Below are 27,072 nucleotides of genomic sequence, written 5' to 3' on the forward strand. Positions count from 1 at the left end.
CACTCAATCACTACAATATCTCGCAACACGTTCGAGTGTTACATCTGTAACAATATGCGCAGCACGCAACGGCTGCCGGGTCGCGTGAGTCGAAGCTCACGCCATCCTTTCTCATGGTGCCCTCGAGCCAACAGAATGGCCCACAGCCTTCTGGTTCCCCATTCGCGCTGTGCCATTGATCCCAGGGCGGCAGGTTGCTTCAAGCTACAGAACCGCTGTGGGCGAAAATTGATGCGCGTGACCTATCTACATGGCGTGTCTTGCAAAATGCAGCCGCAAAAACGCTCACACTTCAAAGATATATACTTTGACCCGATGTAATCATTTTCAGGTGAACAGAAAATTTCAAAATAGGTTGCAAATTTATTTCGGCTTTCGTTAACGCAAATCAATTTTAATTTAAATTATAATTGGGGAAATTTTTGAATTCACGCAGTTTGCGACAGCGAATGTGCGCGATGTTGCGTTTTTTTCTTTACTTTTTACGGGAACAAGCGATAGCTTCTAGCCAGGAGTTATTATGCGGTAGATAAAAGAAAAAGAACGTGGCTTCGAGTCGACGAGAGCTCTCACTTTTCTTATGCGGCTAAACTGGATAAGAAGTGCGCATCTTACTGGTGTCCGCATATTGCGCGTCTGCTCGGCAGCGATGTGCTCAAGAGCGTTTCTTTTCTTTTTTTTCCCCCTCTGCGCAGGCCGCTTCCCGCGGAGGAACCCGAATCGATGCCATTTTCGGCCAGCGGCATGAGCAACACCTGCAGAGCCTCCAGTCGCGCCAAGCTTATCATCCTGCACCGCAAGAGAAGATGCTTACCCACCTAAGCGGAGCTCGCAGCACCGTAGGCGACCCATAAAGAAAAGCTAGGCACCCTTCCTCCCTGTGACGTCTACCTGCAGACAATCTCCTTTCACGCTCCACCCTCTGTTGCGTTACCGTTTTGACGTTCGCCCCCCTTGGAACTTCTATCGTGCCGCTGCAGTTACGGTTTAGTTTTCAAGGTTTTGGTGTTGGCTGCTTTCGGCGTTAGCGTTCCTGTCCGGTCTGGCCGCGAGCTTCTTTCAGACCGGCAGTTCTTCCGTCGACACGAACACCGAGACGGCTGCAGCCAGGCAGAGCTGCGCTGCGCCGACGGCGAACGCTTTCGTGGGGCCCCCGGAAACGGACGCGCGTAGTTCGCTCGTAGCCCCGAGGCCCAGCGCGGCTCGCACCCATGGCCCGAGCCCCGGCGGTCTCGCGCCTGCTCCTGGCCGCCCTGCTCGCTGCGTGGCGGGCGGCGCTTGGCGGAGTCGCCGAACACACGGCGTCCAACGCCACCGAGGCCGGTGGCGAGGCTCTGTTCTGGCCTCCCGGCGACTGGCAGCGCCAGCTCAAGGGGTGCGACAAGTACGTGGACGGCGCGTGGAACGGCTCCGCGCGTGGCCCCGACTCGTCGCGGTTCCAGCTGCGGCACCCCTTCCTGTCGCTCGTGGAAGGCGTAGTGCCCAACGTCACCTACGCAGGTGGGTGCGCTCTCACGTGCCTGGCGCTTTCAGGCGAAGGTGCATCGGGCGGGAAAATCACCTTTTAGCGAAGTTCGAAGATGCTTTTCCCGTCTCTGCAATGCCTGTCATCATTTTGTTCTCGCCTCGTCAGTGTGTGCGCTTATGTCTGTTTTGCTTCTTGGTTTTAAAAAGGTCTCTCTCTGCTACTCCCCAATTCCCTCCCCTACGCAGAGTAGCATGTCAGCGAATATTCACGCCGGCTAAAGTCTCTATTTTTCATTAAAGAGCTCTCTTTCTCTGTGCTTTTCCGAGCGACTGAGCTCAATGCGCAAGGAAGACAAAAAAGAGACTAAGTTTTAAAGAGAACAACTCACAAAAAGCAGAACAAGATGTTTCCACCGGTTGGCTCGCCTTTTTAACATTATGTTGTTCATTCACTGCCGACCGCATGATATCTTTGCCCGTAACGTTTATTGTATCACTTTGGACACAAGTATTTGGGTCTGGGTGCGAGCGTGGTCTAAAATGTATACACTGTGTAACTAAGCGGCTTAGAGACCGTCTGTAGGATGATTTTAAACGGCAAAAGCCGCCCACCGTTAGTGATTTTTTTTCTGCTGGATCCATCAAAAGCTCACGAAAGCGTTGGGCACAAATTCAACAGCGCAACATGCGGAGAGCAAATCAGTCGACTTCCTAAAAAGATAAGATCCTTCTATGCCAGACTCGCGGCGGCATCTGTGACAGTGCCTTGAAATCATCAGCTATAGGTTTCGTCTTCTTGTCAACAAGGCACGAAATACTTGTTATGTTGAGCCTGTGTTAATGTACAATCCCGCTGTAAGCATGGCTTTTAATGTTCGGCTCGACAGTATGGAAGCCTGCTTCCTGGCAGTGCACACGTAGCCTTTACGTTGAAGAACGTAAGTGGCTCTAATATTGGCAAGCAAACACGTGGTGTCCCTGAGTCGGTCGATGAGACTGTATCGAGTACGGCTAATGGCTCCTTCAGTTTTCCCCCGCCTACATTTACAAATTCAAAGAAAACAATGACTGAGCAAAAAAGGAGGGCCACAAACAGCACACAGAGAGCACGCCGCAATGTAACAATAGCAAGTATTGAGCTGTAGCACAGTTGTCGCCCCACAGATCGTGTGCAGCGTGCTACAAGAGCTCTGAAAAGTGCTGATGAGTCTTTCCGATTACAAAACTTCTCGGTAATTCTATTTTATGGTCTCATTGGGATAAATTGATATGTAACTGCCTTTTTGTTTTCATTGTTATTCTTTTAGCGTCACTGACGGCTACCCAATAAATGACCAAATCAAGATGCCAGACAGTCGGGGTAGGCAGAGAGCTCGAGCCTTTCATCACAACATAAAGAAAATAACACAGGCTCGGTGTGTCCCGGCGTGAAAATATGCCGCGCACGCCAAGTGGAGATTCGTGGCCCGCAGCGGCACGCCTGCTCGCGGGCGCGCATTTGCATGCTCTCCAAGAGTTGGCTGCGGAGAGCGCCGCCCCAGTCGATCGTTGACGCTTCATTACCGAGCCATTAACCGGCAACCGAACAACTGCGCGGACACACACGCACGCACGCACACTGATCCGCGACGCAAGTTGTTTTCTCCGAACGGCGAACACTTGGGGCTTCCGCCACCTGGTTCGGCAGCCGCTCGTTTGGTTTCGCCACCTGGCACCAGTGTTCAGCGGGCGAGCGCTTCATCGGGTCGAAGCTGGGCCCGCGCCGCCGCACAGGTTGCGGGTCTGCGCGCGAGCGAGATCTATAGCGGCACGCGTAGCGCAGACGGCGCGGAAAGCGCCGCCTGTCGCGTTAATCACCCGCGCGGAAGCTGTTTCAGCCGACCGGCAGCCGCGCGTTTTCTCAGATCGCGTGCCGCTGGGCCACTGCTTCTACGCGTCTGTGCTATTCGAATTTGTGGGCCGGTGGTAAACCGGCCTCTAGAGGCTACAACGCCGGGCCGGGGCCTGCGTCAGATGGCGTTGTTGTTTGCGCGGAGTCCGAAAGCGAGATGAACGCGCCTTTATATGGAATATTGACATCCAAAACGGTGGACGGTCGCCCGGTACTCTTATCGCTTGCCTGTCTTGCAGAGAGCCTTTTTAAGGCTCCTTTCGCCGATGCGCTGTATGGAGAAGAATTTTTGTCCAATTTTTTTATTCTCACTCGCGAGTATTCCGGTAACATGGAAGCTTCTAAACGAGAGGAAAATTCATGATTTACAGAACAAATTTTTACTTGTACGACATCAAACGGTCAATGCCAGGCTGGAAAGATAAAAAATAAGGGTTGCAATCTAATCATGTTATTAGTATACACGAATGCAGTGCAAACTGCAACTTTGCAACGCTGACTAGCGAATCGTCAAGCCTATTGAGCCTCAGTCAGATTCTGGAGTTTTAAGAAAATCGTGCATGTAAATGCAATGACATATTACGCTTAAAGACGCGAGTTATATGGTGTCTGGACTAACCAGAAAATATTCGTCACTACTTTACAATTGCTTTGAATGGAACGAACTGTCAGCTTCCAATTTTTCACACCGTGCAAAAAACGCGGATATATTCTTGGCCTTTTTTTTTTTATCTTGGTAACCTGTTTACGACGATATGCATGATAAAGGCAAGGTTGCTCTGTCCTTTACTCGTGGCCATAAGATTTGTCAGCGTTCCTGATTTCATCCGTACACGCGTCTTCACCAATTGAATGCACGTGTGCTGGTGCGCATTGTGTTTTTCACGTGCACTTGGCATGGACACCTTAGATAGTAAGGACAGCATATCAGAGGCACCAGCTAACGAAACGCGAAACTCGGGGAGTGCAGCCTCGGTGTTGTAATTAGAGGTGTACGAATAGTAGTTTTTCACAATCGAATCGAACAATAATAGTTAAGCTTAGTTTCCGAATCCAGTACGAATACTGTTGCTGAAAGCCGAATCGAACACCAGTCGACTATTTTTACGAACATTCACAAGTTGTGCGAATATTAGTACAAAATCAATAATCCTGCGTAGGGTCAAAGCGGTAACGACGGTGCTACGGTACGGCGCTATAAGGTACGGAGTTAAAGATAATTGAGACCTTTAGCCGCACTTCACGGTAAACACGGTAACTACGGCAACTGCCACCGTACGGCAAATGCGGCTAGGCAAGTCCGGAAACGGCAGCAACGACAACGCGTTACCGTATTAACTGTACGGCTGTCCGCCTAAGCTAAAACTGTATATTGGTGTCAAAAGATGCAACACTAATCTGCGCTAATATCGTCATGTTATACGTATATGAGAATTACCTTTTGCGACTGATGACGATGATGACGTATCAACTATGGACTCCGAGACTACATGAGAGCAGGTTTTGCTGAACCTATTTGGGCCTTGCCGCGACGCCAATCTTGGAGGACACGTATGTGCATTACGAATGATGCGACTCGAATGGACAAAGTTGCGTCGCAAACCGATCGCGGCAGCAAACTGTGCGGTAGAATTTTAGATTCGCTATTCGAAAGTTTCGGATATTCGCCCACCTCTAGTTTTAACTGTCTGTGTTGCCTTATAGGCGCGATTTCACTGAAACAGTGCTTTAAGATAAAGGCTGTGAGAGTGCTTCAGCTACGCGCATAATCTCCAGCGTCTCCCGAAGCATACGTACAATCGGCCACAAAAGTTTACGGGGTGCGCGTTCTCGAAAAAAAAAAGGGCTGTAGCGCTGTCCCGCAACGCAGCCACCTGGCAATATCTACCACCTGATGGAGCAGGTTGAACTGGTAAAGGCACAGCGCAACTCAGACGGGACGAAGAGAATAGACAGACACAGCCCCATCGCACAGGTTTTCAGACATTTCAGGCGATTTCCTCGCGTGGCTGCTTCGAAATAAATTATTCTCCCCCACACCCGCGTCCCGTAAATTTTTTGCGGCCGATAGTACGCTGCAAGACGGCGCAGAATTTATTGGAAACCGCACACTTGCTTTATCGTTTCATTCGTTGGCGACTGTATCTAGGAAACAGGGCGGGCATAGCGCTTATAATATCTAGTATGTACGCTGCGGTAATCTCTCCATTGTTCTTGCTATCATAGTTTTCCTGTTCGAAATTACGTTCCTGAGACCCGATGCCATTAGAGTAGCTGACTACTTGTTGCGCAGTCTGCCGGGCTCAAAAGGCACGAATGATTTTCCTTTCTCCTGGTATTCAGTCCGCCGTAGAAATTTGGGGTGGAGGGGGGGGGGGGAAGAGTAGTAGTCTACAACACTTGAAAACTGGACATCGTTTAATTTAATGGGGCATTGTAGTTATTTCCTTCATTTTTATTTTCATGTCACATGATTGCTGCGCTTGCGTGTAAATGTGTGTAGTGATATTTTCTGAGATGTCGGAAAAATGAGAATTGCTGGAATATAGGTACCGACAGTATTCGCATCGTTTTGCATTATGTACTTGAGTGCGCATTAATATCACTGCTTTCCAATTTTTTGTATAGCCCTTTCCCTTACAATACTACCCAATTCGGTGCTATAGATGTTGAAAACAAACAAGCAAATAAATAAAGCGCTAAAACCCCACTATGGGACAGCGCAGAGAAAAATCCTAAATGCCATCAACATCTTTCTAAAATCCACTTTTGAGCATCACAGCTTACTAGAAACTCTTCTTTGTTCGTTTGTTTATTAGGTGGGCCATCGGTACCCCGGTCAGCAAAGCTACCGTTGGCATGCAGCGTTCCCTGCTAACCCCACAGCTCGGAGAGAGTAACAGGCGCCCACTGGCCTTGTAGCTTTTGAGTTCAGCTCTTAGAAGCACATACCTTTGGGCTAGTTGGTGCATTGCAATCATGTACAAAAAAAAAACAAGGACAAAGAAGGACTGGACAAAACGAGCGCCTGTTCCTGGCTTGCGCGTCGCTGGCGTAACTGACAGAACTGTAAGCAAAGCGAAGAATACGGCGAAGGATGAAATTAGGGCGATAACGAAGGGAGGGTGAGACTGAAAAGGCTGAGGAGGGGGTAGCAGTGGAAGAGAGAAAGCGGGAAGAGTGAGGTGGATAGAGGAGGGGGAGGGCGCGGCAGTGGCAGCCGAGAGGGGTCGCGCTCAGTTTGCGCTGAATGTTGCGCAATGGCTTCTTAGACGCGTTTGCAGATAGCCGCCATGCTTGGAACCAAGACTTATTGAAGTACACACCTGCAGAGATCGCGTTGCTCCAGCGCGCACGTCCTAGCCCATGCCTTTTGTCGCTGGGATAGAAACACTACCAGCGGTGGGGGGTAATAAGTACCTGTTGGGAAAATGGTCTCCTCTAATATTTCATATAAAAAATGACATTTTTATTGTTTTTTCATGTTATCATCACCAATTATCTATGTTAGGTGCGATGATGCCGACGAAATCAAAGGGTGCAGAAAGGGAGGCTATTTTTTTTTGCTGTCCAAAAGCGGGAACAATTGTCATTATGGCTGTTTTCATTGCTGATATTGAGGGAGCAGAGAAACACAAAGTAAATATTCTTAAATAGCATGCATGAAATACCATACGATGATGATGATGGCATAGCAGATGAACAGGGCAACCGAGCGCCCTTAACGGCCAAAAAGCGAACGGAAGTTGACGCACGCTGCTCCATAGAACCCTGCCGTATGTCCAGGTCTGTAGTTCACTAGGTCTTGCTTAATAAACCCCACCAGATTAAGTGGACACCTGGTCACGAGGGACTAGAGGGAAATGAAAGGGCGCACACTTTAGCTCGAGCAGCAAGCAAGCGAGCGGGGCCATCCACCGCATTCCAATTCATCCCTATTCCCTCCACGTACAACTAACGCTTAGAGTTCCAGCGTCTCCAGCACCAAAAATACCCTCATCCCCGCAAAAAATTAGACACCCCGGACGCTATCCGCTGGCGTCAGATCCAAACGAACACTTTCCCTCATCTCCACAAACTTCACCTCATGCACCCAACACTATACCCAGACACATGTCCATGGCGTCAGGCACGCCCAACACTCTCCCACATTTCGTGGGGATACGGGGCGAAACCGAACCACTTACAGACGCAGTACACGTCATTTGAGCGGTGGGAGGCGATGCTGACCAGCGATAGCATCGAGGACCAAAGAGCCCTCATAAAACAAGTCCGTCTTACATCTCAAGCCAGTGGAGCCTTGGAATGAGGACCCCACCCACAAGCCTCAACAAACATTCCTCTGATTTTATTAAAGTTCACCTACCTACCTACCTTGCTTAGAACGTGCACAGAGACCACCTATGCTTAAGTGCCTGCGGTGGATGCCGCAGAAAACAGATGCCCCCGCAACACCTCCATTTCAGGCCGCACATTATAGCGTTTGTGAAAAACGAAGCACTGCCTTGCCTAAGTGATGCGATTACTTGCGCAAAGGTTGTGGACTCCTTAATTGTGGCACAGATAGGCGACCGATTACGTTAGATTTAGCGTAAAATTTACCACTAAACTGCTAGTCGCAACTTGAGTAAGCAATGAAGTGGCAGTCGAATCGTTAACCAGCACACACATGGACGTCTATGGGGGCCGTTTGTGGAGTCCACGCCGTTTATGACAGAAACGGGCACGTGTTACTCTGAATGTGCGGGCCACAATCCTCGCGGCCCCCTTCAAACGAAGACACGACCTTTGTGGCTTCAGCGTTCCTCCTGTGGTCGCTTCGTTTGGTTTCGGTATGACTCTTTCTTCTGCTACCACCTGCGACGATTACTCCTCGAAGCAATGAGACAACAACGTTGCAACGCGTTCTCGTAGGGAGCAGCAAACGCGGGAGAGGATGCTGCAACCGGACAAGGGTTGCACCGCACCGCTCTACATGACTGAGGAGCGTTCGATCAGCGGTTCAGTGCGGTAGTTTAGAGGCCTTTTGCGACAAAGCGGCACTGCTTCTCATTGTAATATTAAGAGGAGCTTAAGCATCGCCCATGTTTTCTGCCTCACTATGTCGCAAAATCAAGCTGCGTTCAAATTTTGCATTAGGGAGTACCGTAATCGTCGGCCAAATTTCATCTTCTTTTGTATCACCACGGTTGAGTTATCATCGACTCTGGGGCCAGCCGCCCTTTTCTGACCACTAGAAAAGTTGCTGACGCGGAGCGCAATCCTATTTGCAGAGAGAAAGAGGAGAGGGGGAGGTTGCTATGGGAAATGCCCAGCGTGCGCAGCCAGCCGAGGTTGCGCAAGGTCCGCTTCTTCCTGCCGGGACCAAAATCAGGCTGTTGCTCAGTGGGCCCGGGGGCTGTAAAGAAAAGCCGTGCGCCGTAAAGCTCGCGCGGATAAATTTTTCAGCGGGGCCAAAGGGCAGAAGCCGGGGGTGCGCCCACTTGCGGGCCTGCTACTGCTGGCGCGCAGGCGGTAGGGCCATCGTATGGTCATCCAATGGAGCCATGTCTTCTTTTTCGATCGGAAGGTTCGCCAACGCGCCGAGCGACCGTATAATGTATAAAAAGGGGATCCGCTCGCGTCCGGTCACTGGCCGCCGGGCGATTACGCGGAGCCCGCCTTCCTTCTTGCTGCTCGGCTGTCCATCGCCTGCTGATATGCCAGCAGCCCTCTCCCAGTATCCTGGCTGCGCGCACGCGGCGCCGTCAGGAGAAACAAAGAAATCGCGCTCAAATGCAATATACATATATCTATTCCGAGCGGGTGGCTTCGGTGAGTGTGCGCGTGGCATCAATATGAAGGTGTCGTATGCGCGCATAAATTCGTGGCACAGACGCAGCCAAATCCCCCAAGTGCCCCCGACGGCACGGAACAGCTCAGCAGGAGGAGGGGAGAACGTGCTGCAAATACTCTCGACTGCTTACCTCCCCGCTCCTAAAGTCAGCGCGCCCTTCATCTTCTTCTTTCGCGATCACGAGAATGCTCGGGTGAATTGCGAGGTGGCTAGGGGGGCAGACTTGAGCAGCGATAACAGGGTTACTTCGGCCTGCTCCAAAATTGAGACAGTAGAGGCGTCGCTGGACACGAGCGAAGTTTGCGTCCTCTCCCCGTGGCGCTCTATATGTCGTTGTTAGGATGGTGTCTTCGTGGTAGTCTTATAAGACGGGCGCTGTAAGCCTTGCAAGACTACTACTGGCAGTGGCGTAGTTCACACTGCGCAGGCCTCGTAGTGACAAAAAAGGTTAACGCATTTTTTAATACTCCAGCCGACCAGAGGCCTCTAACACCTTAAAGGGACACTGAGGAGAACCCTATCAAAATTTTTTTGTTAGCAATATTTGATAGTTCGGCATTTCATGGCTTTGTTGACGCTTGTCCGGGAGCGAAAGATGCATTTATTTCAAAGAAATTTGGATTCGAAGTTGAAAAATTTTTTCCCGCCGCTCCGATTCAAACTCGAGAACTCTTATGACGACACGGAGAACTCTTATGACGACACAGAACGGAGTGACGTGAAACGTGACGTAAACGGAGACTCCGTGATTTCTGGCGGCTAGTGGTGCGGTCTAGCAGCTGCCGAAATGAAAGCTACCGCCGCCGCACGTTGAAGGCATCTATCGGGGGTCGCCGCCGTCGCTTCGTTTACGTTTGCACCGGCGTCTTGCCAGCGTTACGATGGATCCGGTTCCCGAACCCGACGACGTAGTTCTCGCAAAAAACTCTGGCCTGCATTTCAGCGACCTCAGCCCCACACAGCGTGCGATGCTTTTGAGGGAGCACGGTTAGGTTAGGCGCCGGCGGGTGGTTTCCCCTTCCTCAGAGAGCAGCCGTTGCAAACTAAATATCATAACCCCAGTGCGGGGAGTCGCGAGGGGTGCGTTGCGCCCATCGGAGGTTGCCCGGAGCTTTGGGGCCAACGGATTGTGATTCCTTGAACGGAGCGGTTGCACGGCGCAGCAGGCAGCGTCAAGGTCTTCCACGGTTGCAAGGGCCAAGTTATTTATTTATTTTCTGCCACAAAAAACAAATGGGTGCTCGAGGGCGGTCGCGTTTAAAGTCGGCGGCTTGAAACCAAAGCCGGCGCACGACGCTTCAACGGCTTCCGCGAGATCCAACGGGTCCACTGGATCTGGCTCTCTCGCCAACTTGTATGTACCTTCAGATATGTACTGTGAATGGATTAAAATAGCCGAGCTCGAAAAGAACAGCTCCGCCGAACTGCCGCAGCTATTGAATATAACGCGCACCTCGCCGCGGAGCCAAATCAGTCTGGCCGGGCCGGCGGCGGCTGGCGCACTCGGCGCGAAATAGATACATGCTCCAATCTCCCCGCCAATGCGGTCAGAGTGCGCCGAAGCCGTAGTAGGGTCAAGCGTAGTTGGGTCTCGCTTTGACCGACGTGACTTCGCCGTGCAGCGCGCGCGCCTCGCCGCAGCATAAACGCGCCTTAACAGAGCATGCGCTTAACCGCTAACCAACGTATTGTGACATTCCGTGTGTGCTACGAGGATCCACGTTCGACGGCGCGGCGTAGACGGAGACCCGTGACAGCGGCATCATCAATTACCCAGCCATGCTCTTTGAGTGACGACCAGAACAACCGGACCCGCCGCCGCCCCGGGGAAACAGGCTTTATCCTCCCCAATTTCCGGGCACATTCCAGAACAAGGGAGCTGTCAGCGGGCCAGAGCGCGCCGTACCACAGCCGACGCTATGCGCTACCGCGAAGACAACATTCTTTCCCTCCCCCCCCCCCTTTATCGTGGGCTATCGCCGGGAAGGCACCCACAGCTTCCCAGAAGGGCCGTGACGGACACCTGTCATGGCGGACAGGCAGTACTCGCCAAGAATGTGGAAAGACAGGCGCTAGTGAATTAGCTCCGAAGAGAGAGCCTGTGTATACTCTCACTTGAGAGAGAGTGGTGGCGTTTTTGTTGTTTATTTAGTTTGTATTGTTAACAGACTCTGGGTTCGAGGCTAAGCCCAACCCAAGGGGTGGTCCCCATCTCGCATGTTATTTTGGATTGGAGAATTGATGCTTTGGGCGGGCCACTGGAAATGACCGCCCTTAGTCCTTTGTTAATCAAGTGCTTAAAAGCACATGTAAACGGATGCAGTCCAGTCTGAGCTGGGGCTCCATGCTTAGCATGTAATGTGATGCTACTTAGGCACTAACCTGCCCGGTCGATGAGTAAAGTAGTGCAAAGTTTGTTCTTTTGTAAATTCAGTTCTGCTTTTTCCAGTTTAACTCTCTGTATATGTATGTTGTAAAATTATGCTCTGCTGTCATCATCTACAAGCTCGCCTCCTGTTCATCTTCCAAGCCGAACGACACTAGAGGAAGGGTTTGGGAACCATCCTCGAAGAAACGGACGACTATTGAAATTCTACTGCATACACGCTCAGGACGACATCATTCGCCAAGAGGGCCTTCAGCGCCGAAGCCCCGACGGCGTGCAGCTTCTGCCAGCAACCGCTCGAGCCCAACTCCGGAGCCACTCCATCGCCCCCATGAAGTCGTCGGCACGTAAGCTCGGACGCCCCAGCCTCTGATGTATAATCTTCACCATGTGTAATTATTGAATATACCTGTTTGTTTAAACTGAGCCATACGGTGTCTCTTTGCCTCTCCGTCCCGTGTGGACCTGCGCATTATGGGGGTCATCACACTGGTGTCAGAAGTGGGGTCTCAAAAGCAAATGTCCTCTGAATGCGGTGACATTCATGACTTCAAAATTGTAATCAAAAGGGAATCACGGGACTGATTGTGGGACTTTTACCCCCATTTGAGAGGCTTGAGGCACTGGAGGGCTTGAAAAAAAAAATGACTGTATCTGAGGGAGCTCCCACTCCACAGCCGTCGCTCGGAGCAAGCATGCTGGCATTAGGAAGCGTCATTCCGACGTTTACGGGAGATAAGACAGGGGTTCCAATCTGCGATTTCTTTTCCATGCTAGAAGAGATTGGGAAAATGGGGGGATGGTCCGATGCTCAAATGCTGGGAATGGCGAGGTGTAAGATGGCAGGAGCTGCTCATGATTTTGCCTGGCGAGACGAAAAAGTAAAATCCACAAAATCATTTGCGGAATTTAAGAAGCTCGCGTTTGAGCATTTCGACACTGAACCACGTCACGTGCGGGTACAGAGGTTCCGTGACGCCGGACAGATGGTAGGGGAGGACGTGCGAACATTTGCGTCGCGGCTTCAGCGCCTAGCACGCGATACGTTAAGCAGGGAGGAGGAAGGAGACCAGCTAAGGAAGAAATACGCGGAGGATATACTTAAAGAGGAAATGACCGCTTTGTTCGTGGCTGGTCTGCAAGACCCCGTGCGCCGGTTCGTGCTCTCGCGCAAGCCGAGCAATTTCGACCAAGCCGTGGAGGCCGCATTGGATGAGGAACAAAATGAGGCGTTAACGACAGCCGCAGCGAGAGTACGCGTCATAGAGAGAGCGGTGCTCAACCCTGAGGTTGCTCTCTTGACAGAGCGGTTAGATCGCTTGGAACAGCTGCTAACTCAGCAGGTAGAACGCCAGGTTGAAGCGCGCGCTCAACAGCGCCCATTCGCTGGAAACTGGAGACCGCCACAAAGCTACAGGCGCGGTATGCGAGATTTTGAAGAAATCGTATGCTTCGCTTGCCAGGGTCGCGGACACATCGCCAGGTTCTGCCAAAACGTGCGCCGTGGGGAGCCACAAAGAGAAGCAGGCGAGACACGCCCTAAGCAAGCCGACAGTGGGACTCCAGATACCGAGACAAAAAACTAGTTAGTCCTCCCCAGCCTGAGGAGCGTGGGGAGGGAGCAGTGGATGATGAGGTGGTGGTAGTTTGTGTGGCCGACGAGGCATGCCCTGTTGTGCGTTGCAAGTTAAATGGTTGCTGCATGGAATTGTTGATAGATACAGGGTCAAAGGTGACATTGCTTAAGGAGAGCAGTTTTAACACGCTTCGAAGGAAGGGGGACCGCGAGGTGTTGGAAGCGTCGGGTGGTATGGCAACCAAATTTGTAGGCATAACGGGGGATCCTCTTGGCATAAGTGGACTCTACCGGTTACACTTCTCTCTCGGCGGAATTGCATTGGAGCACCCCTGCTACGTATGCCCGGACACGGTGTCTCTGCCAAACGGAGTGTCAGGTATATTAGGGCAGGATTTTTTGAGAAAAGGGAAGGTAGTAGTCTCATTCTCTGAGGAAGAGGTTAATGCGGGCGGCTCAAAAGTTCCGTTTTTGAACAGGAGAGGGGCTGAGATTCGCATTACCGATATTGACACCCGTCAAACAGTGGGATCATTGGAGAAGGTATATTCGCGGGTTGCCGTCCGGCTGGTCGAGGAGGCAGTCGTCCTTCCTTGGTCGGAGCACATTTTGTACGCGTTTGTGCCTTCAGATGTAGAGAGCGGCGCCGTGGGAGTGCTTGAGCCGGTCGACTCTCTCAGCAATGGCCTGAAGGCAGCCGCGTGCCTCGTGACAGTTAATGACGCCCACAGAGTGCCCCTACGGGTGGTTAACTGTAGCCAGCAGCCACTGAGCCTTCCCAAGAACAAAACATTGGCTTTCTTCACCTCTGCGATAGAGCAACGTGAGCCCACCGATACGGTACTCGCAACTGTAGAGCATGCTAGTCCTTCGGCTGCTCCAAAGGTGTCGTTCGATCTTTCTCACGTAAAATCCAGGGATAGGGAGGCTCTGGCTGGTTTGCTGAACGACTACTCGGAGGTATTCGCCGCGTCCAACCTGGATTTGGGCTGCTGTGGCGTTATAAAGCACAGGATAGAAACCGGCACTTCATCGCCCGTTTACCAGCGTGCGTACAGGATTCCTTACTCCCAACGTGAGGAGATGGAGCGGCAGGTGCAGGACCTGATTGATCGCGGCATTGTCGAACACTCAAAGTCACCCTGGGGAGCACCAGCACTATTGGTGGAAAAGCCAGATGGCTCGTATCGATTGGTAGTGGACTACCGCAAACTAAATGCCGTAACTCGCATCAATCCATACCCCATCCCCAATATACAGGAGACGCTTTCTCAGCTGGGCTCTGCCAGGTACTTCACGGTAGTGGACATGGCGGCGGGATTCTGGCAGATAGCAATGGATCCGGCAGATGCCGAGAAAACGGCATTCAACACGCCCTCAGGGCACTATGAATGGAAAAGAATGCCGATGGGTCTGGCCAACAGCCCTGCTGTCTGGCAGAGAACCGCTGATGTTATCCTGGCAGGTCTTCTGGGGAGGCTGTGCTTCGTGTATATGGATGACATTATCATATACAGTGACAGTTTTGAGAACCATTTGCGCGATATTGAGCAGGTTTTGGTGCGACTAAGAGGAGCGGGTCTCAAGCTGAAGCCCTCTAAGTGCCAATTCCTCAAAAACGAGGTGAAATACCTCGGGCACGTTGTTTCAGCTGACGGTGTGCGACCGAACCCTGAGAAACTAAGGTGTGTCTCGGATTTTCCATCCCCGACTAGCGTCCGCCAGGTCCGGCAGTTTCTCGGCCTGATCGGTTACTACCGAAGGCACATAGAGGAGTTCGCCAAGCCGCTCACCGCCTTAACAGCCAAAAATGTTGCCTTTCGCTGGGACGAAAACGTGGAGAATGCCTTTGGGGCCCTGAAAAGGAAGCTAATGAGGGCACCGCTGTTGCGCCACCCGGATTTTAATTTGCCCTTCGTTATGGCCACAGATGCGTCAAAGTTCGCAGTTGGTGCCGTGCTCTCTCAGGTTATCGAGGGCAAAGAACATCCCGTTGCTTTTGCTAGCCGACAGCTGAGCCCCACAGAGCAAAAGTACGGAGCTACGGAAAGGGAGTGCCTCGCCGTTGTCTGGGCAGTAAAGCACTTCAGATGCTACCTTTACGGCCGCAAATTCAAGCTAGTCACAGACTGCCATCCTCTGAAATGGGTGATGAGTGTCAGGGACCCTAGCTCGCGACTCGCTAGATGGAATCTACACCTGCAGGAATACTGCTTTGAAGTTGAGCACAAGTCAGGAAAGACGCATCTGAATGCTGATGCACTCAGCCGCACAGCTGCCGTGGCAGCTATAGATGAGTTTGTCCCCGTAGTCGACCCCACCGAATTACGCACAGAGCAGTGCAAAGATCCGGACCTGAAGCGAATAATCGAAAGCTTAGAGGACGCACCGTCTCACCCCGAACAGCTAGGTTATTTCATTGGCAAAGACGGCACCCTGTGTCGGCGCACGAGGCCAACCAGGAAAGGGAGACCAGAGAAAACCGCTTGGGAGAGAGTCGTCATACCTCGGTCGTGGACAGAAAGGGTTCTTCGCGCGTTTCACGATGCGCCATGCGCCGGTCATTTTGGCGTAGCGAAGACACGCAGGCGTGTGGAGCGTTTGTACTTTTGGAGTGGCATGCGACAGGATGTTAGAGACTACTGTGCGAAGTGTCATTCCTGTCTCGAAAGAAAAACACCCAAGGGACGAAGACCAGCTCCAATTCAGCCGTTCCCTGAGGTTTCGGCTCCCTTCGAGCGGACAGGTATGGACATAATGGGCCCATTGCCCACGACCACTTCCGGAAACAAGTACATTTTAGTATTTGTCGATCACCTTTCAAAATACGCGGAAGCGGTAGCACTCCCAGATCAGAAGGCAGACACGGTTGCAAGAGCATTTGTCGAACAGATCGTGCTCCGACATGGACCCCCGAGGCAACTCTTGACAGATCGGGGAACGAACTTCGTGTCGCAGCTAATGAGGAGAGTTTGCGAGCTGCTTAAGATCGCTAAGAAGCAGACAACACCGTACCATCCGGCTTGCAACGGCGCGGTGGAGCGACTGAACCAAACCGTGGCCGGGTTCCTGTCGCATTTTGTTTCGCGCGACCAGCGGGACTGGGACTTGTGGCTCCCGTATGCAATGTTTGCCTACAATTCCGCAGCACACGAGAGCACGGGCGAATCGCCATTCTTTCTTCTCTACGACCGAGACCCGGACCAGCCTAGTGAAGTGCCAGAGGGCCCCCGTCGTGACCCATACGCTTCACTGGACGACTATAAGGTTGAGCTAGAATCGCGCTTGCAAGTGGCGAGGGACATCGCAAAGGAGTCCTTAAAGAAAGCGGCGAAGCGCAGGAAGGAGGTGCACGATCGCAGTGCTAGAGACGCGCCGTTTGATGTGGGGGACAGCGTGTACATTGAAAACTGCCAAAGGCAGATTGGGCTAGCTCGTAAGTTCCAGACGAAGTGGAGAGGACCGTGCGAGGTTGTCGAGAAGCTTTCTCCGGTAAACTTCAGAGTCCGAGACGTGAACCGGCGTTTGATAAGGATACACGCAAATCGCCTCAAGTCGGCACCGATTCAGTATTCACGAAATGAGGAAAGGGAAAGCGCGGATTTTGATGGGGACAGAAGTGAAGCGGAGCGCGCAGATAGTTCGCAAGAAACGCCCTCTCCTGCATTTGTTCGGCAGGCGCCAGAGGTGACGGCCAGAATGCCACCGGATTTACTTCATGCATTGCTAGAAGAAGAAGCGCGCGAGGTTGCCGCGCAGATAACGCCAGGAGAGGCTCCTGCCACGAGCCCTCGCGAGTCCCAAAGCAGACAAAGGGGCACAGACTTACTTAGTATGACTCATGAAGGCCGATATCCGCTGCGAAATCGGAAAGCTAAGTCGGACTAATGGCGTAAACAGAGCGGAGTTTTGAACTGGTTAGAATTGTGTAATGCCACAGCTCATAACATTGCTATGTGCTTATGTGTTAAGTTATCGGAGTTGGTAGTTAAACCTTTCTGTCATTAAGTAACACCTTCACAGGAGAGCATGCGGAGCGCATGCAGAACCTGCCCTACTTCCTTTCGTTATCTATATTTTTGTCTGTGCCGTGATCGTGCTAGAAGTGGGAGCTCCTTTGTAACTGTGGTAAATTTATTTCGTCCAGTTTGGACTAGAAAGGAGAGGCTTGGGTGCTGAGTTTCATGTTTATCTGTAAAAGAAGATCAGTGCTGCTCCTGGAGACGCCAGTATTGACAGCGGAGGCATATGGTGTTGTGCAGTGGTGTTGAGTGCAGCGAAAAGTGTTTTGTCGGACGCACTGTGCGAGGCGATTCAGAAAGACAAGGGGAGCTGCGTGGACTCAAATGTTCGGAGAACATTCTTCTGGAGGGTGAGCGAGTGTGACATTCCGTGTGTGCTACGAGGATCCACGTTCGACGGCGCGGCGTAGACGGAGACCCGTGACAGCGGCATCATCAATTACCCAGCCATGCTCTTTGAGTGACGACCAGAACAACCGGACCCGCCGCCGCCCCGGGGAAACAGGCTTTATCCTCCCCAATTTCCGGGCACATTCCAGGACAAGGGAGCTGTCAGCGGGCCAGAGCGCGCCGTACCACAGCCGACGCTATGCGCTACCGCGAAGACAACATTCTTTCCCTCCCCCCCCTTTGTCGTGGGCTATCGCCGGGAAGGCACCCACAGCTTCCCAGAAGGGCCGTGACGGACACCTGTCATGGCGGACAGGCAGTACTCGCCAAGAATGTGGAAAGACCGGCGCTAGTGAATTAGCTCCGAAGAGAGAGCCTGTGTATACTCTCACTTGAGAGAGAGTGGTGGCGTTTTTGTTGTTTATTTAGTTTGTATTGTTAACAGACTCTGGGTTCGAGGCTAAGCCCAACCCAAGGGGTGGTCCCCATCTCGCATGTTATTTTGGATTGGAGAATTGATGCTTTGGGCGGGCCACTGGAAATGACCGCCCTTAGTCCTTTGTTAATCAAGTGCTTAAAAGCACATGTAAACGGATGCAGTCCAGTCTGAGCTGGGGCTCCATGCTTAGCATGTAATGTGATGCTACTTAGGCACTAACCTGCCCGGTCGATGAGTAAAGTAGTGCAAAGTTTGTTCTTTTGTAAATTCAGTTCTGCTTTTTCCAGTTTAACTCTCTGTATATGTATGTTGTAAAATTATGCTCTGCTGTCATCATCTACAAGCTCGCCTCCTGTTCATCTTCCAAGCCGAACGACACTAGAGGAAGGGTTTGGGAACCATCCTCGAAGAAACGGACGACTATTGAAATTCTACTGCATACACGCTCAGGACGACATCATTCGCCAAGAGGGCCTTCAGCGCCGAAGCCCCGACGGCGTGCAGCTTCTGCCAGCAACCGCTCGAGCCCAACTCCGGAGCCACTCCATCGCCCCCATGAAGTCGTCGGCACGTAAGCTCGGACGCCCCAGCCTCTGATGTATAATCTTCATCATGTGTAATTATTGAATATACCTGTTTGTTTAAACTGAGCCATACGGTGTCTCTTTGCCTCTCCGTCCCGTGTGGACCTGCGCATTATGGGGGTCATCACAGTATTCAGCGGCGGCATCCATGGGAGCCCCTCAAGCCCCCCGCCCACTCACTCACTAAATAAAAGAAAAGAAGTACGGTGCCGAGGTTCGGAATCGAACCAGGGCCTTCGGCGTTTGAGGCGGAAACGCTACCGCTCCGCCACGACGGCTCAAGTTACAGCCGTCAATATAGGCGCATCTAGTGAATGCACTCTTCTGATGCAGAAATCTCCGCGCTTTTGCTAGGTATATCCTGGCCTAACAGAGCTAGGCCATCAGCAAAATTTTTCTGAACTGCCTTATACCTTGTCTCCCGTCCCTAATAAACGATTTCCGTTAAGTAGTTTGCAGTTGACTGGCACAGCCGGGAATGTTTCGCCGGGCAAGCGTGCGAATACACAAGTGCTATGTTGTACGATCACCGACCATCGTGCCATCATCGCTTTTCATCGACCGTGGCGATAATCTGACAAGCCTTAACAGGCTCCTTCAAAGTTTAACTAGCACTTGAAGCGGTACTTGGAGTTCCTCTGCTGTTCGGCGCTTGTAAATCGAAGCGCGTCAAAAACAAAACCACGGGGCACGCAAAGCTCATAGACGCGAAGTGCCCTAACAAATTGAAGCTCTCCTGGCCGCCTGTGGCGCCGCCAAGCATCCGTTTTCTTTGCTTCCAACATTCAGGTTGTCTTTTGCCTGCCTTCCTTGTGTGACAAAAGTGCACTATTAGTTCTAAAACAAAACTTACTTCAATATTGATCTGCGCAACCTACCTTTGTCAGCCTCAGAGATTCGCGAAACCAAGTAGGATGGAAAATTCCTCCAGGGTGGCGTCTCTTGTCCTATGGCGTCACCACGCTTGTACTTGCGAGATTGGCCTGTGGTGGCGATACCTGTATTTTGGTTCTTGCTATTTTCTACCTTACAAGAGCTTTGTTTTCAGTAAGAGCGATGTTTTTCTGATCAGAAGCTGGTATTCTATCGATACAAGCCAACTTCAATTTCTCCTCAGTGTCCCTTTAAGAAGTAGCTTGCGAGTGTGACTGAGCAGGCTAGTTGTTAATTCATGACAGCTAGGAGTAAACGCAGCGCAACATGCAGACAAGGACAGCTAGTTGTCTTTTCGTCCCTGACTAAAAGTTATGCTAGCCACGGAGGCTGTCAGCTCGTGACTGGTTAAATAACGAGGCGAATGACATTGTTCAACGCTACGCTGCACTTAAGACTACAAAGCAAGGTCTGGCGCTTTTTATGAATGCGTGGACACGCCGCAAGAAGATGTTCCGCATTTTCCACGATGTTAGTATGCGCGGAGTTTATGAGGCACGTTCGACCGTGCCCAACCACGCTGGCTTGTGGGCGGAGGCGAGGCCTGGGCAATACGCAAGAGCGGCTCGTCCTTCTTGGAGACTTCTCTTGGCATAAGAGATGTGTGAAAGCGGCAAAAATTCCCGTCTTTTAGAACACGCGTTGTCACTAAGTGGGGCCGGACTTCTTTCCGACTACAGTGCAGAGAGGCGCTTTTATTTTTGTTTCTTTTACTTGCCGACCAATCTAACGAATTTAGTGCTACCGGCGATGCTGACTTGAGAGCAGCCCCACTGGGGAACATGTCAAACATTTTTTTAAGTGCGGCATTATTTAGCCATATTGAAGATCACATATTAAAACTGTACAGGGCAAAGCGCTGCCAGAGGCACCGCGGTGCCGTATTATTGGAGCGTCTTAGGATCGCGGTACACTGAAGCTCGCACAATAAAAGACGTTTTACTGTCGCTCAAATCGCCACGGACTCAGCTGCGGACGTAGACACCATTTGGTGAAATCCCCTGTCTTTGAGATAACAAGGCCGAAAATCGCAATTGCAGCGGAACACGAGCACTTATTGTTGGCCGCAGAAGCACCAGCGCACACCTGCTCGTTATTTCTGTGTAGCTTTGCTCGAATGGTCGAACCCCAGGAAGCTTCCTTCTGCCGCAAACCGGCATCACTTTGAGCTGAGGTGTGGGATCAGTGGAAGGCCATTTGATATGTCGCCATGGTATGCTTTGGTCGCATGTCCATAGCGAAGGTGCGCCCGGTAGCGCGGGGACTGTGAATAAGCGACTATGAGTTCCGAATTATACGTGAAGCCCGCGACAGGCATCTGAGCCGCAATGGAAGACAGTGGGCTTAAGAGCAGCATGTGTGCCGTCATATTCTCCCTTCGCCTTGGCCGAACCGCTCGTGTAGTTCTCCTAAAGTTAAGGCCCAAGTTGCCCATACGTAAGCGATTCTAGAATGAGATTCTTTCAACACTATAGGCCGGAGGCAGCTTTTAGTGAAACTCCGAGCCCCGTTTCCAGACCCTTCCATAGATGGCGCAGCTATGACTGTATTTGCTATCTGATGGGGACATAAAGCTGGAGGCTAGAACTCACTGCCCGGAAGATAAGCATGTGGCACTAAAGCAACCTTCTTCTATCTGCAAATAGTCCATTGCAGTGGCGATCACGAACAATAGCATCCAAAGTAAAAAAAAAATTGACTATCCTTCTTTTCGAAAAGTTCATGATCTGTTTGCAGTGCCTCTCAGGCAGCTGTACCATTATTGGCAACGGCCTCCCGACGCAGCTGCTCTGTCCACAAGAAAGCAGATAGGCTGTATTCCGCTGGCATGAGCGGTTGCTTTGAAGGAGATTCCCATGATTCAGCAAAATATCTGGAAGGCTTCTTGCTATACTTCAGTATTGCTCCCTTTTCTCTCCTCCCAAAATAATGGTCCTTGCTCTGTGTTTTTATGGTAGTAGCGGCTTTCAATAGACACATACAGAATTTGCATGCTCCTCGTTTCTGCAAATCTAATATCTTTTGTTCGTTCATATGTTCTGACAACAAAACTGAAGATACTTTTGGATCGAGCTCGTATCCCTCGATGCCGGGATTCAACGTATCGCTTGAATTAAAGCGAGTAAAAAGGGGTGCATGTAGACTGACTATTTGCTTTGGAGCAGGTTTAACTAAGGTGAAGCGAATTGCAGTTGAACTCCTTCCAGTTTAAGAAAAGTGGGAACGCTGATTTGAGAGCAGTGACAAATAGAATGAGAGAAAGAGGAGGAGGGGTAGAAATAACACTGACTTTTTCTTGCACAAAACGCGTTTGTGAACGCGGAAGCTTTATGCCACAATGTTCTAGAAAGGTGACACATGAAACGACATATGGTGCTATCGCTGTGAAAACAAAGTCAAGACGAGGGGCATACTACAGCTCTGTCGCTAGCGCCGCCTGCGAGACATATGTCGCTTTAAATATGCACGCGAAGCGATATATAGAGATGCCAATCTGAACCTGGACTCTATGCATAACCGACGAAGTCGAGCCGGGAAGCAGGAGAAGCGGGCAACTGTTTTGGCCGTCAAAGCTGCGCATGATGTATGAATATGCACAAAAACTGTAGTCAGGCATGGTGCATGATAATTCATAGTCTGTGAGCACCATCTGAGCGCAGTACCGCTGCATAATGGAGGAAGCAGGCACGTCTCCCTGTTGGCGCGCCGTTGGAGGTTTCTACCGGGGTTATTATCAACACCGGTCACTGTTTCGGATGGCTTCCCGAAAAGAACAAACATGGCTTCCTGTGGCAGGCTTCCTGTCTGAACGACGGCCACTCCACGCGCAGGAGCTGGGAACAAGCCTTCGAGGGATTGAACGACAAAACATGATTACCTGTCACGTCGCCGGTGAAGGCACATTTCGTGCTGAGCACCGCTGCTGCAGGCGCGATGAAAAAAACGAAAGAAAGAAAGAAAGACAGAAAGGAATGAATGAATGAAGGAAGGAAGGAAGGAAGGAAGGAAGGAAGGAAGGAAGGAAGGAAGGAAGGAAGGAAGGAAGGAAGGAAGGAAGGAAGGAAGGAAGGAAGGAAGGAAGGAAGGAAGGAAGGAAGGAAGGAAGGAAGGAAAGAGGGAAGGAGGGAAGGAAGGAAGGAAGGAGGGAAGGAAGGAAGGAATGGGAGTTAAGTTTTTCAACACTGTGCTCTGCCGCGCTAAACGGATGATGTTTTGTTGGGACGACTATGTGCAGTTTACCTCGCGTGGAAACAATGCACTTCGGAAACACTTATTCCCGGTTGCCTGGTTATTTCCCTTTTGAATTTGTTGTTCCTTTCCAAGACATCTTTTCTTCCTGTGTACACCTTTTTACGTGGAGCGGACAGGAGAGGGAGAAATACTCTCGAACACGAGCGCTGCGTGACACCCCATTGTTGCCATCCTCCCCTAGACTGATAATCCGGCACGCGGAGCAACTTTCGGCTGGATAGCCGCCGGTCAAGCGCGTGTTTGCGTCTGTTCAACAAAAGCTGGAATGTTGTACGGAAAGCCAACGCCCTCTAAACATCAATGTTTTATTGCCGGTTGCGGCAATAGTCGACGGAAGTAAAAAAAAAAAGCCGCAAGTTATGTACGCGCACCATGTTATGGGAAGGTCTCAGCGTATCTACGATGTCTGTATCTTCGCTTTCCCGCTGGCCCCGAGTTGCATTTGTAGTGGACGTAGTTGGCGAAAAGAAAATACTTGCGCCAGCAACAAGCTTACGCATCAGCGCATTTTGTGAATGAAATGACGACAGAAGCAAACCCATTGCCCGTGCATAATATCGGGCGCGGAACGAAGCACAGTGCCTGGTTTGCCAAGCTATACCCTCTACATAATTTTAAGAGATCAAGCTTTTGGATGGTCTTGGCAAAGTTGTTTTAATTCAGCAGTACAAGATGTAAGGACTACGCCAATGTGGCCACAACTTCGTTTCGCTACCCACATATTCACGAATATCGGGAGCCTGTGGGCATCGCCACCTGAAAAAAAAAAAACATGCTGTTAGCACAAAAATACTAACTTCATTTGCACAATGGCATGAATGATAGCGGCGACACGAATTTTTGCCTAACTGCAAAGTGAGCATTCAAAAATGCAGCCACGGCAACGTAAGAAGAAAGAACATACGGCATGCGTGGGAAATCACATCGAATGCACTGCAAGAAAATCCACTATGCACGACCGTGCCAGAGATAAGACAAACGTAACGACTTGAGCAGCCCCTATCCGACTGAGATTGGAATTCTCAACACAGGTGCGGATATTCGGCCTGTCAATAAGCGGTAATAGCGTTCCATTAGCGTATCAACCTTTCAGTCTGTGTAATTACACATTTTCTGGTGTTTGTGGTTTAGTGAGTACTTGCGGGAGCAAAGTAGGCAAGAATGCGTGTTGCTTTCAGTGAACTGGCTTGTAACGCTCGTAGTATGAACAGCCCTACGCGAGCGGCAGGAGGGAGCGAATTTCAATTTTATCGCGCGTATCACCGCAAACAAACAATGCAATGATCACACGTTGAATCATTTCGGTCACAGAGCTCACTGTTGTCTACCGAATGTTCAGTTTGTGAACAGAGTACTCTGTCGAAGCTCTGCATCTAAATTGAGACACTCGCCATGTCCAAGCAGGCACCGCAAGCATTAATTAGAAACTATGCTCCACGAAAAACGAGATATTCGATTGATCTATGCGATCTTGAGTTTCAGCACATTTCGTTTTCGTTTTTCCTACATGCAACACGGTGCAACGTTTGCCGTACAGGCAACCGGCGACAAAAACTACACACATGAACTGCGCGCATGGCACTCACCGATGCTGACCGTTCGCTCCGTCGAAGCATGGCCGCTTGCTCCCGCTGGTTGTTGCAGGCGCTAATGGCACATCACACACGAGGAGAACCCCCACGCACCATTTTTAAGCTTGGCAGGAATAAAACGGGCGGATGACACTGTTAGAAACCACACGCTGTTTCGTCTGCAACCCACGGGCTGCAGATTATCAGCCCATTATGGCGTCGGCGGTAGGCGGCGCTCGAGTAAAACAAACGTGGCGGCGCCCAGGTATCGAAACTAAAATCGTGGGCATGGCCCATTTTTTTATATTTGCTGCTTTGTTGTTAAAGTCAAAGGTGTTGACATTTTACTTGCTAGAAGCATTTTAGCGCTATCTGAATAACCTTAATTGCTTCAGACAATTGGCATGAGTCCGCCACAACCGCGACCAGACACAACCTCGTCTGTTCACTCCTTCTTTGCCTGTTTGCATTTCATGAAGTGAGAAGGCAGCAGTAATGACCACAGGCTCTTTTGCTCACAGGCTTGTTGCCCAATTTCAGTGAAAGCAGTGCCTACAGTTTTTAAATACTAAAGACAAGGAGAGACTCGGCGTTCGTATACGCAGCTGCCGTAGCGATAAGCAACGAAATCAATTAACCTCAGAACAGCTTGGCGAACGCACAGCGAGCACGCTCCTTGACTGCAAGCGTCAAAGATGTCAAAGATACGCCCGGTACACGGGCCCGAGCACACGGGGCCCCGAGTATTTGGAGCGAGGGTTGGCACTCCCCCCTTCGGTTCCGGCCGGTCATTGACGAGTTAGATCGCGCACGGCCGAGTGCCGCGTCGTCCCCTTAGGCAGCTAGAGGCGGCTTTACTCGCAACGTTCGCGTCGGTGTTCACCAACGCGGGTCGGACATGTCTGTAGGGCTGGCTCAGGCTGCGCGGCCCAAGAGCTTGGCTTCGTCATACGAGACTCACTGGTGGAATTTCAGGAACGTTGATTGCCTACGCGGCGTCTTTGGAACATGGGTGCAGGTGCTGATCTATAAACCTCGTAGATTCATCGAAAAACACACACGAGGAATCTCAAGTCTCTACCCTATCATTATAGATAGCGCAACAAAGCGAGCCCGCTGTACTCAGCTGGACAAAAGAACCGGTCCTCCGACAATGCAAGAGTTCTTTCCCCCCACCTTCCTTCTTTGCCTGTAGGAGAGGGAAGATGATCGTACTCTCGTCGGGGTGTGGTTATATGGTGCGCGTTACCTTTTTTCTTCTTTCCGCGATGCATGAGCTCGAGTGTGCCTACATTTTTAATAACCAATGTTCGCGAGTATTCCTTCTCCCTTCCATGTGCTTATATTAGAGCCGTCTAGGCCGCAAATCGATGCCACTAACCGCGGGGCGGCTCGTGCCGTAGATGCCCGATCAATGCGCTAACCACGGCCGACCCACGCCTACTCTTACCTTTCGTGTGCCATGAAAAGAGTCGGCAGAGCGGTAATAACCTCTTCTCTTTCATCCTTTCACGACTTCTTTGTTCTTGCTTTCGCCGCCCTTTATCCGAGCACCGGCACGCTATGGACCCTCTTGGCTAAAGGCCCGTAACACGGCGCAGGCGCGCAGTGCGGGCTCCGATATAATGACAGGAATGAGGCTATACAAAGCACTAACTGAAGCGAGCCAGATAGCTGGGCAAGTTGGTTTACATTGGTCGAGAAGACAACTGCATGCAGCGCCGTTTAGACAACGCACGAAGCAAAGAAGGAAAATGACAGAGGCGCTGAATCGCAACTTAGTCAATGAGAAGCATATGCACTCGTACACACGTAATCATTAAGTGGGCACACCAAGAAATGCCGATCTCGTGCACACTGTTTCTTTAAATATATTTCTACTAACTTTCATCTGCGGGTGTGCGCGTTTTCCGCCTTACTTTTGTTTTCTACGGACTGTTGCTGTCTCAGACCCGGCGCGGTGGCGCAGTGGCTTTGGCGTTCGGCTGCTGATCCCAAGGTCACGGGTTCGTTGCATTTCGATATAGGAGAAATTAAAAAAACACGCCCGTGTTCAGTGCGATGTCAGCGCACGTTAAAGACTCCACGTTGTTTAAATTAATCCGGAATCCTCCACCACCAGGGCGTCCCTCATAGCCCATATGTAGCTTCGGGGCGTCAAACCCCACAATTTGCTATTCTTAATGCTGGAGCATTAGAAATCGTAATAGTATACAAAGATCGTTAACAAGAAAAGCCGGTATCCGTCCGTCCGTCCGTATCACGGAACAGCAGGTGGCCCACCTGCCACGGGGGCAGGTGGCAGCCTGCCCACAGAGGTAGGTGGAAATGAAATTAATTCAAATAAATTCAACGCAATTGCTACCTGTTCATCATGGCCCTGCGTATGACCTTATTGGTCTAATGATAGACAACCTCTCGAAGAAGTAGCTGTGCGAACATTAGGCTTGCGGGAACTTGGGACGAAAAGCCTGGGTCTCACAAGCTCCACCGGTAACTGTGTTGGAAACAGCCACCTGCCGGGGCCGAGGTGCATCGCTTAACCAGTTCACCACTGTGCCCATAGTGGCACGAGGACTACCCGAGGTCTCTGAATCTATGAAAGATGAGAGTTCTTGCGCGGTTGGGATCTCTAATGCTGTCCCATTGTACTATTTAACCCAAGGTTAAGCGTCGTTCAAGTTTTTAGAGTTGTCTCAGCATTAGTAAACACCTGTGACCCAGT

At 51.0% G+C, this 27,072-nt stretch overlaps 1 protein-coding gene across 1 annotated transcript in view; it reads left to right on the top strand.

The window, feature by feature from the left end:
* LOC144114347 (uncharacterized) overlaps nucleotides 1-27,072 on the top strand; it is a 333,452-nt gene that overhangs the window by 83,999 nt on the left and 222,381 nt on the right. The window contains exon 2 of the mRNA XM_077648004.1: nucleotides 696-1,500. Coding sequence (XP_077504130.1) covers nucleotides 1,212-1,500 — 289 coding nt within the window. The 5' untranslated portion in view covers nucleotides 696-1,211. The remainder of the gene's footprint in view (nucleotides 1-695; nucleotides 1,501-27,072) is intronic.

This window comes from Amblyomma americanum, chromosome 1 (assembly GCF_052857255.1).
Source record: "Amblyomma americanum isolate KBUSLIRL-KWMA chromosome 1, ASM5285725v1, whole genome shotgun sequence".
Lineage (NCBI taxonomy): Eukaryota > Metazoa > Arthropoda > Arachnida > Ixodida > Ixodidae > Amblyomma > Amblyomma americanum.